Below are 14,460 nucleotides of genomic sequence, written 5' to 3'. Positions count from 1 at the left end.
CTGGAAGAAAGGATGACTGGAGAGGAGAGGAGAGGAGAGGAGAGGAGAGGAGAGGAGAGGAGAGGAGAGGAGAGGAGAGGAGAGGGAAGAAATTGTATGAAAATGCCTCTCCTTTTTATTCAGGCAGTAGCACATGTAGACGGAGGGTTGTAATAAAGCAAGCCGGGGGACTGAGGGAGAGAGGAGGAGAGAAATGAGGAAAAGGAGAAAGTAAGGGTGGGTGTGTGTGTGTGTGTGTGTGTGTGTGTGTGTGTGTGTGTGTGTGGTGGGTGTGGGGGTGGGGGGGTGGGGTTTGCTGAAAGGAGCCGTGCTGTGGTCCCCTAAGTGTTGAATAAACATGCTTGGTTTAGGGAAATGGCTGCGATAAATGTTTAATATGATAAGTCCATAAAGACGGTCAAATGAGTCTGGAGTATTAAAATGAGCATGGCATGCAGCAGCAGTAGCAGCAGCTTTCAAGGGGGAAGAGGAGGAGGAGGGGGGCTGATAATGGCAGGCGGAGCTAACAGGATGAGAGCAGCCAGCTGCTGTGACATCAACATTAACACACTCCACCAGCTGCTGGTCACAGACATCACAGGGACAGTGGTATATGTTCAAAGGGCCGCCATGGTCTTATAATGACATCATTACCTGTACAACATTAGTAGTGAGTGCAGCATATTTGTATTGCATCTTTCAAAAGAAAGTTACAAAGTGCTGTGAAAAAGGTAAGACCCCTCACAATTAGGTGGAATGAAAAACGAACAGCACTTTAAAAAGAAAAACAGGATACAAGACAAATAAATTAGGAATAGACAACGAACCAAAGAACAATACATATCAGCATCAAACAGTTAATTTACTGAAAAATGATCCCTGACGTTAATCTGGACAGATGTGCAGCAATTCTTGAATCCTGAGTGGTTGTGCTTCGCCCCAACATAAACATTGGTGAAACTCTTGCAACACAGTTATTTACAAAAGATATCAAGACATAGAAATTCAATCATTTCTAAAAGCTGAAGACTCAACGTTGAGACCACATCGAGGTAACGACCTAACGTTGGTTCAGTTTTCACTTCAGCTATATATTTCAAACCCCTGACAATGTATTTAACATGTCAACCTATAATATCCACTGTTGGATGATTAGTGGTTGTTAGTGGTTACATTTAGGCACTCGCACCACGCGGTTAATTTCAGGAAAAGACCATGGTGTGGTTGTTAATTATTGAAATAGTCCAAAGTGACTTGTCGCTGGAGTTGGGACATAATTACTTTATTAACTTTGTACCAAAACCACAATTCTACCCTTACCTTGACCAGAGGTGCCTTTGTTGCCTAAACCCTACTACTCAGGACAGAAAGTCCAAGCTCTGGTTTCAAAGTCTTGCATTTTGCATGCCCATCATCCACCACGACCACCTTGTGTGCAGTGTTTAAAAGCAGCGCGTCCTTCACTCCAGAGCATGTTACTGGACACAATCCTGGCAGCGGTTCGGTTTCCCTCAAAGCTTATAGCGACTACAACACTTAAAATAATTCTGTGGTCTCTCCTCAGCTATTATTATGTTTGCTGTAGTTCAGCACATGGTGATGCCTCTCATGTCGCAGCTTGTGCACAGTGAAACCTCCATGCATGTTGCCTTACCTTAGCTGGCATGCAGGTGGACAGCGGTCACGTTAAGACACCATCAACAGCAACTCTCTTGAAGGCACTTAACCTTAATATTTGGTGACATAATAAGGTTGGTTGTCCAGTATGCACCATATCTACTTGTTTAACTGAGGTAAGCCCTCTGCCAGCAGGCATCTGTACAATGGGGACGATGCCGTTTAATCAAGTTATCAAGAGAGACTGTGTATGCTAGCCATTAGATTAGTTTGGAGGCAATTTGATTATATCCACTCAAGTCTAAATCAGACATGTTTAAGTATAATGGTAAATTACAAAGATAATCTTAAAGCATAAAAGAAGTGTCTGATGTCTTGTGCTGACTGGCAAACTGGATCAGCGGCCATGAACTAATCCAAAATACAGCATATGACATAAGGACACTATGGATTACTGACAGGCTGGACGCTCATTAACAGGTAGCATATATAACATTGAAATGTTATTTTCCTGCATAAATAAACACAAGCAGGCAGAAACTTGCATTTCTAGTTGTGATCTCCTCCATGCATACATCAGACTGCATTCAAAAGCAACTGCTTGTCTTCTTGGCAGTCTGTGTGTTACTTTATGTGGCAAACCACCAATGATGCACCTCGCAAGAATAAATCATCCATAAAATATATTTATAAATATATTCCCCCAGTACTGTTTGTCAAAAGGATTAGCTTTAGCTTTCTATAAATAACTAGTTTTTATTCTTGTTAATTAGGTTGAGGAGAGGCAGCACCACAGTGCAGCTCCCCTCAGTTCTTGGTAAAATTAGAAAATTATTTTAATTAATAGGTAAGATTGCAGCTGTTGGAATTTTAAATAACGGCTAATTGCAAAAGCTGCTGTAAATCAGCAGCATTTTCTGGGTTCACATGGTGAAACCAAACTCATGGTAAACATGCAGTGAATCCATATGACACTTTGAATACAATCTTTGTTTTATTTACTTTATTACAGACGTGGATTTCCCTACAGGGTGGCACAGTGGCGCAGCAGGTAGTGCGTGTGCCTCACAGCAAGAAGGTAGCCGGATCGATCCCCGGGTTGGGCAGTGTGAAGTTTGCATGTCCTTCCCGTGCATGCGTGGGTTCTCTCCGGGACTCCGGCTTCCTCCCACAGACCAGAAACATGCTCAACATACTCTCTCTATATGTTGCCCTGTGACCGACTGGCGACTGGCTCTTGCCCGTTGACAGCTGGGATAGGCTCCAGCCCCCCTGCAACCCCGAAAATAATAGTCAGGTATAGACAATGGATGGATGGATGGGTTTCCCTACACTTTTTAGTGCACCGGTTACATCACATAGGAATATTAGGTTTGTACCAGTGGAAGTTTTTATTCATCTTCGGCGGCGGCAGAGGGAGCTGCTATAGTTTGCTGCAGTATAATCCCTCATTAGATCCTCTCTCATGCACTCATCATCAGCAGCAGTGGCATAATTTAGACATCAATGTCTTTATCTTTCAGTTTTACTTAAGTGAGACACAGTCCAGGGTCTCTGGCTTCCCCTTGATGAGACAGACAGCCACTCTGGCCCATTTAAGACATGGAAATAGACCGGGGAGGAGGAGGCTCATCTGCTGTGGGGGCCTCGTTTTAGCGATTCCCGCCCCTCCTAGACATCAGAGGACAGATCTGTCGGTGTGGATCAGCAGCCTGCATACAGCCAACCCTTTCTACTGTCACAGCACTGCTTAATATTCATGAGAGCAAATTGGAAGACAGTCATTTAACTTCCGTGCATGGTGTATTGCCTCCGGGCAGATCAGATCAGTGGGAATGCTTACTCATACTGGACTGCCTGGCCCCGAACAGTTGTTGTCTGTCTGTCTCAGTGCTACTACATGTTATTTTCAAGTTCATGGCTTGATGTAGTTTGGTAAAAATCAGATTTTCAACTCTTTTAATCTGTGAAAAAGAAAATACCTGTACACGCTATTTCAAATTTGGGCTATGCATAGGTCAAAGTCTTGTTTTTAGCTGCTGTGAACGCAGCTTGAATGCATGCTTTTAGCACTGCATACATCACACCAATGCTGCTATCCATAAATCCACAGAGCAGGAATGAGAATTTGTTAAGGTGTAAAAATGCTTTGGCTACTGTGAGTCTTGAATGTGAGCGAGCCAGGTATGATCTCTGCGTCCCAGGCAGGCTTGCCCTGAGGGCACAGAGCAGAGAGCTGCTTTAATTACCCAGGGTTCCTGCTGTCACATTGTCATTGTGAAGCACCCGGTGCCACATTGCCATGCCATGCTGAGTCCCCCTACCGCATCTGCGATGACAACTCAGACAATGGTTCCACTCGCTCAACAGATGCAAGTAAGTGCCCTCTGAAATATGGGAAGCTGAATCAATCCTACTGTCTCTCTGATTCTCTCTTTGGCTCTTCTTGTTTGCTCTCTGCTGTTCTCTCTGTAAAGAGAGTGTTCATGAAAAAAGCCAGCGGCGCCATGAAAGAAGGAGTGATACTTAATGGGTTGTCACCAGTTTCCCCCGTGGCACTGGGAACCATTCACTTAAGTGCAGCAGGTGCATGAGATGAGACCGACTCTGCGTGACTTTCGATGCCTTGATCAGGTATCCGTGAAGGAGCTTCCTCAAAAAAACTTGTGAATACAAGATTGAAAATGTGATCTTGAGACGACTTCTTCCTTCTTGTGATTCAGCAATCAGCCAGTTCGTGAATTCATCTTGACCTGCCGTTTGCTCCCATCGGCATTGATTGCACATTTACTTAAATGAAGCACCCCAGTGGCTCTGAAAGCACACTGTCATGGTTGGTTACACCCTGTCAACTGATCAGCACTATTGTGTGAAAGATCACAGTCCTGTGATCATCCTGAACCATAGGCGTTGTTCGTCATATTGTACAGTAACTCTGTGTGAACATGACCATGGATGCTTTCCTAAATCACATTTTAAATAATAAAACATAGAGTGTAGATTTTGTGCAAAATGACTTTACACAAGATTTTTGTGAATATTGAAAACAGCCACATTGTGGCTGCTCATTGTGGTACAAATGACATGAATAAGCCTGCTTAGGTTTATGTAATCATTTCGTTTCAAAAATTCAAGAAGTGCAGCATTCAGTATACCTACAGTAACTTTGTCCTCACCTCATCACTGTAGAGATCATCAAACACCAGCAGTCGGCTGAATGTAGCTTTGCAACTGTGGTTTAAAATAGAGTGAATATTAAAAGATATTACCTTGGTACCCATTACACAGTTGCTTCCTAAGTCAGCTGTATTAACACTGGAAGTTGCAGCAGTACAAGAAACAGTTGTAATAATGGTATTCAGTGCAGTTTTACAGTCTGCTAACCGACAAGTATTCCAGAGATGACAATAAGGCCCAGACTGAGCAAACTGCACGCATCTTAAAAAGAAGAAATGCTAAAAGTTACTTGTTAAAACATAACCTAGATCCACGCATCAGCCCCACAAATGGTTATCAGATCGGTATTTTTGGTTGGTTGTATTATTTTGAGCACTCCTCTGCCGGTGCTGAAAGAGAAAGATTTAAATGAAAAAGCGTTTTTCCTTCTTCCTTCTCCCTGAAGATATCCCTTTGGAAAAAAATCATAGTCAATTATAGATGCATATAATGCATTATTGAACAGTGTCATTTATTTCACCTTTACGCTTGAGCTCATGAAAAATTATGCCAATTACTGATTTCCTCTCGGGCAATGTAGTAAGTGGTTGGGCCCTGAGGCCGTTTGTTGGGGCATGACATGGTGCTCTTTGTGAGGTCTGAGGGGGTGATGTACCTGCGTCACTGGACCATTTGTGGTCTGGCTCCTGAGCTTAGTCAATTAGGAAAACGAGTAACGCGGTGACATGCACCCTTCCACCAGAGTCCATTTCTTTTTTTAATTAAATCAATCTCGCTATCACTCAGTCAATCTAAATTGAGTTGCTCTCACGTACTTTTAATATGTGAAATAGACGAATATCAAAACAGCCATGACATAAATCCTAATCCAATTCCTCCGATGCTCGCACAGAATAGAAGCTTTCCAAGCAACCACACACTTCTTTGATCTGCTTCTCTCCAGCCATTTGCAGTTGTGGCGCTGTAACGTTCAAAGTATCAATTAACAAAGTACCCAAATTGTATTTGCTGAAAACTTTGATGTGTCTGTCACTTTCACTGAAGGAAATATCACTTTTTTTTTTTTTTTTATTAGTGCAAATTATTTTGGCAAAACAGTCTGTCTTAACTTAGTTCCCGAAATCCCCTGCACATGAGCATATCATCAAAGCAGGACCTCAGACAGTATTTTGCTGAGATATTACAGCACTAATACATAAGCCGTGCTTACAAAGAGTCTTTAGTATAATCACCAGCACATTTCATATTTCATACACAAAGAAAATGTCTGCTGAGTGTAACATCAGTGAAGTCTGTGTGTTTGAATATATAGACATGAGTGATTTCAAAGTGTCTTCTCCTTCTCACTAACCTTGAGCACCGTCCATGAACAGTCCCCTCATGGCTCCAGTCTGTATTATCAACAGAGCACCGAGAAGATTGATACTCCCCGTGCCAGCTGGAAAAAAGAGAATGAATCAGAATTTAATATGACTTTGATGTATTATTTTCATCTTGGCCGGTGCCACAGACCCACTGAGAGCCCAGCACCCCATCCCACCGCGTTCTAAAAGATTCAAATTGGCTAACACTTTTTGATGCGCGAGGCTGCACAAGTGTATACAAAACTTCCTCTGCTGAGAGCATACTGTAGCTCTCCAAATTTTAATCAGATAGACAGATATAAGACAAATTTAAGAACCAGCGTGTTTCATATGCAATATGCTCTATCAAAATCACACAATCTGCCTTATATACAGTTGTCAAAGAACATCAATATTGCTCATTACCACAAGGATTATGGTCAATTTAACCATTTCCGAAAAAAAAAAAAAAAAAAGTTTTTAGGGACTCATTCACATAGGCTGTAATAATCATGATAGTGGAATGCAAAGGTGTATGATAGATAGATAGATAGATAGATAGATAGATAGATAGATAGATAGATAGATAGATAGATAGATAGATAGATAGATAGATAGATAGACATTACATTTGTCAGTGTGCATGCTGCCTAGTCCATTTTCCTGTTGTAATGTTGGGAAAACATGCATTGAAAGCATCCAGACTTACTAATAAGCACTGCAAGCTTTTCACAGTATTATATCTACATGTACAGAAATATGTGCAGAACCAGAGGTGCATTGTTAGTCAAGTCATCACCTTGTACAATTCACAGATGGAAGGAACATATAGTTCTGTGTTGCAGTCAAGAGTCAAGAATCCACATTGTTAGCATTTACAAATGAAATCAGCATACGTACAGAGACAGACAGCAGTAGGCAGGTAAACAAATAGACGGATTCAGTCACCAGACTTTCCTGCCCTACAGTTCACAACACAGCTGATAGTGTCACAGTGTCTGCAGGCTGTCCATAATGTGCTTGTCCCTTCATTTTCTGGCATTATATCAGATGTAATTTCATTCCAAAGAGACCTGGTAGACTACGTTTTTGATGAGTGACAGACATGCAGTTGTTTCTGAACAGTTAGTGTTTAAATGTCCCTTTCAGAGCTGTGAGCTGGCCAAATAAATAAATAAATAAATAAAATACAAATGCTGCAGGTTTGTTGGTACCTTCCACTTAGCTGATAGGTTCTTGTTCATAAGGGTGAAAAATGCAAGAAATTGAGCGAAAAATGCCAGAAAAGTATGGCTTGTTAATTGTCTGCGGTTAGGAGGAGCCGAGTTTTCTAATGGTGGAAGTGGTAACCATAATGTAAACGTCAACATACAGCACCGCGGCGCTGAACATTTGCTGCTTGGTGAATTCATGGGACAATAAAACTACTGGAAAAATGGAGCACTTCGGTACCGAGGTCGTGGACCCAACCGCTAACAAGAGAGCTGCATGCCTCCATACTTTTGTATGATAGTTGTAAGTTAATAACACAATATAAAAATACTCTATTACAAGTAAAATTCCTTTAATTAGCTAAGTAAAAGTACAGAAGTACTGTCAGCAAAGTGTGCTAAATATCCTAAAGTATTTCAAGTAAATGAAATTAATAATTGTGCAGAATCACAGAATCCTTTTAGAGGTGATACTGTTCAATGTTTTTGTTTGTTTTGTTTTTATAATCAGTTTTATCAGTGCATTAACTTATATGCAACATTTAATGTTCTGCCTTGTCCTAATTTTAGGTATTTGAAATTCTGTTGGGTAGTTTGCTGATGTAGCGTCACTGCACGCATAATCTTGTCAAAGTCATAATACAGTGTTAAGCAGTGCTCAGATATTGAGTGTTGAATATTATATTACCATAATGGAGCATAACATTTCTCTCCACAGTGTAGCGGAGTGGAAGTATAAATGAGCAAAAAACTGGAAATACTGAAGTAAACTACAAGTACCTGAAAATTGTAGACATCAGCATACCAACTGGGTAGATGTAGTTTCCAGCACTGCAGCTACGGCGCAGGGGAGCATCCTCAGATTCCATCCATCCCGTCTGAAAATGAATTGTGATTAAAAATGAAAAGGACAAATGCTTTTTAAGCCTCGGTGTAACATACCATGGTAAATGCTTACGTGGCTGATTAGACCTGTCGTCAGGACTGTGCGTCTCCTTGATTATTTTTATATAGTTTAGTCTCATCTGTCAGAGCAGGAGAACTTACAGTATGCCTTTCTCATTTGTATTACTACGCTGACTTTGGTTACTCCTGCTAATTCAAATTGAGGCACACACAAATCTCTGATAGTCATAAAAAACTATATAAATACATTTTACATTCGATATTTTAAAAGCTCTCATTAAAACCTTTTATAACATAATATCATATGCAGCCAGACATCAATTATTGGACATTGTCCTCTCTTCTTTCCTCCCTCCTGCAGATGAAAAGTTCACATTATCTGAATGCATATGCTAGCTTCTGTAACACAGAGAGTTGTTTGCATTTGAGACATGATGCAGATGTCCACATCGCCAATATGTCGACACATTCTTGTAGGAGAAATGCTGCAGTATTGATCTTTAGTGTGCTAATAATTTTCAACGCGTATTCCTAATTTGTAATAAACAAATGAGTGTTGTGTGGATGTGCATGTGGACATGAGCAGGTCATTGGAGTGTCTCATTGCTGCTTGAGAGCTGCTGGAGCAGAGAAAAGGATGGAAACGTCTGCAATTTGAAACCTTGTTAGGAATTTATGAAGTGCTAAAATGTTTTCTCTCCTGGGAGGGTCCAAGCCAGCTGCCAGTGCTACTGTAAGCCACTTAGTGCAGAGCCTCTGGGCTCGTCACCAGGCTGAGATGGCAAGCGGGATACACAGAAATACTGTATATACAAATATTTTTGCCTGGAATACAAAAACACAAAAAGATTCTCTCTCTCAAACACAGAACCTCAGATTGCAAACAGCTGGCTTCATCACTCTGCAACCAGTTGTAGATTACTATGGAGCTAATTGGTCCAACATTGACATTTATTACCCTCCTCTCCTCCAGAGAATGCTCCTGCACAAACTGCATTTAACGTCATTCTCTTCACTGTGATGTTGGCTTGAATTAAAGCTTGAACATGATTGAGGCAACTGACCTTATTTCATAATTGATAGTGCTTTATGATAATTTAATGTCCTGAGGTCCCGGGGATGGGAAATCCAAAACTACTGATCATGTGCCATAAATAGAAGCACGAACGGTGAGCAGCTTTAGAGGAATACTGATTGATGAATTTAAATATTTGAAATAAAAAAATGTTTAAACTCAAATTCAAAACAATCTAAATACAATGCATAAAGAAGAACATTTTCAAGAAATGTTTTTTGTAAGGTCTCTGGTCCAGATTACAATCAAGGTGTTGCTTCCAATCTTTATCGTGATTCATATACAAAGATAAAACAATAAATAAATGTGCATCATAGCATAATAAAAAGGATGCAAGTACAGTACGTGGTTGTAACAGTAAACATCCTGTGTTCCCTCTCTTGCAGTTTTCAGTGAGGACCTACATTCCAGCTTATACTTTGTCAATGCATCTTTGCAAGAGGTAGTATTTGCCAGCACCACAGGGACCTCGGTGCCCTGTCCTGCTGGGGGTGCTCCGCCTGCCTCGCTGCGCTGGTATCTGGCGACCGGTGAGGAGATCTATGATGTCCCGGGCATCCGCCACGTCCACCCCAATGGAACCCTCCAGATCTTCAACTTCCTGCCATCCAGCTTCAGCAAGCTGATCCACGACAACACGTACTACTGCACTGCCGAGAACCCTTCTGGCAAGATTAGGAGTCAGGATGTCCACATCAAAGCTGGTGAGTCCACAGAGGAAGGCAGGGTCCTTGTCGTCCTTGTTGTAATAGGGGTGAATGAGGGAATAGCAGAGAAAGTGAAAGATCGTGCCTAACTCCTAAATTTTTGAGTCTCTAATACCTATAAAGCATTAGAGGCTTAAATATTTTCATTAACCAGTGTGTAATAGACGTGATCTTGCTTAATGTGTAGTATTTCCAGTATAACATTGCATAACACGCATAAATGGATGGTAGTATTGTTACTGATACTAGAGTCAACTCCCTATACAACCTGGTGTTGTGAGGGATTCAGTTTGCCTCAAGGACACTTCAGCAGCTTTGAAGTTTCCCTACAGGAGAGCTTGATCCTGGGTTGTAATCAGGATACCCACCCTGTCCCCAAATATGAAAAAGAAGTGTTTATAATAACACAATTTGTCTCTTATGAATGTTTTTTCATGTTCTATAGTCTCACGGGAACCCTACACAGTTAGAGTGGCTGACCAGAAGGCTATGAGAGGCAGTGTAGCCGTCTTCAAGTGCATTATCCCTGCTTCTGTTGAGGCCTACGTCACTGTTGTATCATGGGAGAAAGACACAATTTCACTCAGCTCAGGTAAGACATGTCATACTTCATTAATTTGTATAGAGTATAACTGATTATCTCTGAAGAATCAAACCAAATGTGGAACATGTGAAGGTAAAGCGCCGGTGTTAATGTTAAAATACCATTTGTGAAGTATTTTAGCCATTGAAGAGCACGTAGTGAAGCCTTTGTGTGCTCACTTTGGTAAAGAGAAAAATGTGATATTAAACGTGTGACGTTGAGGGAGAGAACTGCTGTTTTTTCCAGCCTCCCCTCTCTGTTCTGCTCCGTGCTCTCTGGACACTATGTTCTGTTTCACTGTGAATCATGTTGTTACCTGTTTACTGTCGTAGTCTGCCATTACCGGGCTCTGCAGCACTGCACAGCCCTGTCCTCTCACTAGCCAGAGGTTGTTGATAACTGTCACACTGAATCACTGAGCTTCTCTTTCCTATACACACTCCACCTCAGCCAACTCCATTTTGAGTCCAGCAAGGGGTAAAGTGGAACAGTTTACATAGCATCGTTGACCTAGTTACCCTCCTTGTTTGAATCCAGTGGCACAGCGTGATAACGCAAGACACCAGAACATTCTGGTTGGATTTTTACTCAAGTTAAATGGGATGCTTATCTCTTGATTGCTCCATGTACTGCCCGCTGGCTGATTTTGCTTCATACTGGGGCGTTCAGGGACCTGTAAGTGAGCACTTGATGTCATTTGACTGAGGGCAGAATCTGGGACGGTGTTTTGGTGGCATTTTAAATGTGTCTGCTCAAGCATGAAGATGTGTCTTCTGATCCATGCCAGAGACTTACTAACTCGAGGTTGCTTGAGTTAGTCGCTGCGAGCCGCTGGTTTAAGACATTGCCTAATGTCACGGAGAGCGGGTGAATACGCAGCGTGCAGATGTGATTACGTTCTGTAAATGAAATGAATCATGTAGACAAGACTCAGAGATGATGTTTATTTTGACTGCGGCTACAAAAAGTGTCCATCACCAGGATGAAATGCTTTAACATGCATGTATCTTGTCTGCATCTTTATCAAGAGCAAATAGCTGCTGGCCTGAATTTGGAGAAACCCATCTCTTCATGTATGGACTGTGACTCGTGCATGTGTGTTACTCCTTCGTTTTAAAAAAGCAATCATTGCCAATCATTTCGTAAACCAGCTCTTATTGTATTGTCTACAATGATGTCTTTCCTTCTTTTGCAGCAGGTCTGACAGCCTATAGAATATGCAGTTAAGTTTTGATGGATTATATTGTATGCTCGGTGTTCTTTTGAGTTCTTTCGCAAGTGTTCAAAAGAACAACGATATTCGATTGTCCGTGTTTACTCCAATAAGTATTGCAGTAGGCGAGTGCTGTCAAAAGCATAAGCACACTGTCAAAATCACTGCTGCTCCGTGATAAATATTTGATGGTCGATTCTGATGCATGAGCGGATTCACCTCGCACTGTTATGGAGAGGGTATGTTTACTCTAGGAGTGAGGGTTAGAAGGATGTGTGTGCGAGCGTGTTTGTGTGTGAGCGAAAAGTGAGCGAACAAGCGACCATAAGGATACCAACAGGGCATGACAATGGCAACTGAGTGCAGTTTGACCCAGCCTAGTTTTCCAACTCCTTCTCCAGCCCTTCTCTCTCTCTCTCTCTCTCTCATTTTTTTCAATTTTTCATGAAAGAAGACTTGGTCTCAGTGGACACAAAATAAAGCTATCCCACAGCTGCACTGAATTATTAATCTCAGGTTTTTTGTTGGGAACGGTAACATCAAGCGCACTTCTCTACCCTCGCATTGTGCATCAGAATGTGAGGAAGAACAGTCAAGGCTCAAGATCTTAGTAGAGATGCAAAATAACCAGGATGGTGTTCTTGAAGAAATTAGGTCCACAATGACACTTCCACATCCACAGTTCAGACATCCTGAACCATCTAAACCTTTGATCACCGCTGATTATGAATCGAATGTCTCTGCTTGTTTGGTATCATCAGGTGCAAATGTACTTTTTAAGATCAGTAACTTGTGCACAGAGATGAAACAGGTTTAAATCATGGCTGCTGAAATCTTTGAATATCCAGTGATTCACATTAGGGTCAAAAATAGATGCATAATTACAGACTAGGGCCTGTCTTAATTAATCAGCTGTGATTGAAAAGTTAATTACAATATGAATTACCTCTCAGAATGAGGACTGCTTAGTAGTCATTTGAAGCGGCCTGTTTTCAATGTGAATGAGCATGACGCAAGCTCACTGGGTCTTAATGTTGCCACTAACATACCATTAACCCGTCATGAATTTTAAAATGGATCTCGCGGCCCGAGCTTTCAGATGCCCAGCTCCGATCGCCTCCCTGCTGCTTTTGATAAACAATTGACAGAGCTAATAGAGAGATGAAAGAGGCAAAAAAAAAAAAAAGAAAGAAAGAAGCGGAGAGGGGAGGCGTTGAGCTGTGTCCTAGTGTGCTGCTGCCAGGATTTTATATGGTGGACCTTTATTTTAATGCATGTGTGTTGGTGTGGTCACATGTATGTTTGCACATGCTTATTTGTAGTTGTGTTTGCATATCAAGTGGTCACGCTTTCAAAAAAGGAGATGGAGTGGGGACGCTGTGTTTTTTGTGTGTTTCCATCTACCTCTCTTTTGTCTCTCATCATTACAAGGCAGTATAATGAGCTGGGCGGCATCGGTCCGACTTCAACAAAACCAGCGCTTAGATACTGAGTGAGCTGTAAACAACATATTCACTGAGACCTTGCACTCTCCTTCAAGACATGTGCACTTTAATGTTGTGCAATTTGAGCTTGAATTATGTGTCTATTTGCAGTAGCATTTGAGTCCTCCTCATTTGCAGTATTACTTGTAATCTATCAGCTCAAAGATGCAGAGATTATTAACCTCTGTGCCGAGCATGTACCATTGTGTGTACATCTCCCACACAGTGAGTTCTTGTTGACTTTTCTTACCTTCTACGGATATAGAAACATCAGTAGCATGGAGTCATTGTAATCTTTGTAGCAAATGATACACACATCGGTACTCTCAGAGCTTTTTATGCGTTTTTTTTAGAAACTTGTATCCATTTAAATTTTGTTCTGTGTAGGCATCGTGCAAATACTGACATGAATCAATCAATTGTCAATTTTGGGTAAAGAGCAGAAGCTGGATGTTATTCCTGTGAGACAAGTTTAATGTTTGGATTATTTTACTAAACTGCTTTACACACAGATTCATAAAGGCTGATGTGCAATTATACATCCATAACATTTTATGTATCATTTCAATGTCAAATTACCACCTGTTTTTAGTTGAGGCACCTTAATGTAAGTCATTCATGGGAGGAAACTATATTTCTGTCACTTTTCCAGAGCTGGAACAACAATTAATCCATTATTTTAAAAGAAAAAAAAAATTGTAGATTCATCAATATTGAAAATTAGCATCAGCTGAAACACTTTTCATGCAAAGAGCGCATATTTCATTCATTGTGTTGATTTCATAAAAATTTGAGGATCAGACTCATGTGCTGCTAGCTGCACTAAATACCAACAAACACAAACAAACACCTTCATCCAGTTACTCATCCAGTGGGAAGTCTGACACAAGTATAGATAAGGAAGTGCATGCCGGACAAGTGGCCTGTATATCGCCCCTGGAGAAGACAGGAAAAGAGGGAAAAGGTGAGGAGAGGTGAGGTAAGATTGATAGAAAAAAGAGTGAAGAAAGAGCAATGGAGACTGAGGGGTCTCCTCTGGCGTGGAGAGATAGGCTTTCCTGCTTGAAACAAACATGAAGGCCTTTCATCTTTTCAGGCTGGAGATTAAGCCAGAGATGGAGGACGGGAGGCTTTAGTCTGTATTAAGACGCAAGCTCAGTGGAGA

The 14,460-nt window shown here is 41.3% G+C and overlaps 2 protein-coding genes across 4 annotated transcripts in view; one reads left to right on the top strand and one right to left on the bottom strand.

Annotated features, from left to right (window-relative positions):
- Positions 1-14,460, top strand: part of dscamb (Down syndrome cell adhesion molecule b) — a 129,078-nt gene that overhangs the window by 9,644 nt on the left and 104,974 nt on the right. For both annotated transcript variants that reach the window (XM_070970770.1, XM_070970769.1), the window contains exons 2-3: positions 9,695-10,012; positions 10,461-10,607. In XM_070970770.1, the coding sequence (XP_070826871.1) occupies positions 9,695-10,012; positions 10,461-10,607 (465 nt within the window). The remainder of the gene's footprint in view (positions 1-9,694; positions 10,013-10,460; positions 10,608-14,460) is intronic.
- The window catches only part of vmp1 (vacuole membrane protein 1), a 198,003-nt gene that overhangs the window by 86,399 nt on the left and 97,144 nt on the right, over positions 1-14,460 (bottom strand). The window lies entirely within an intron of this gene.

The sequence above is a fragment of the Chaetodon trifascialis genome, chromosome 9 (genome assembly GCF_039877785.1).
Source record: "Chaetodon trifascialis isolate fChaTrf1 chromosome 9, fChaTrf1.hap1, whole genome shotgun sequence".
Classification (NCBI taxonomy): Eukaryota; Metazoa; Chordata; class Actinopteri; order Chaetodontiformes; family Chaetodontidae; genus Chaetodon; species Chaetodon trifascialis.
Note: the sequence above shows the minus strand (reverse complement) of the source record. Positions and strands in the feature narration are given on the sequence as shown.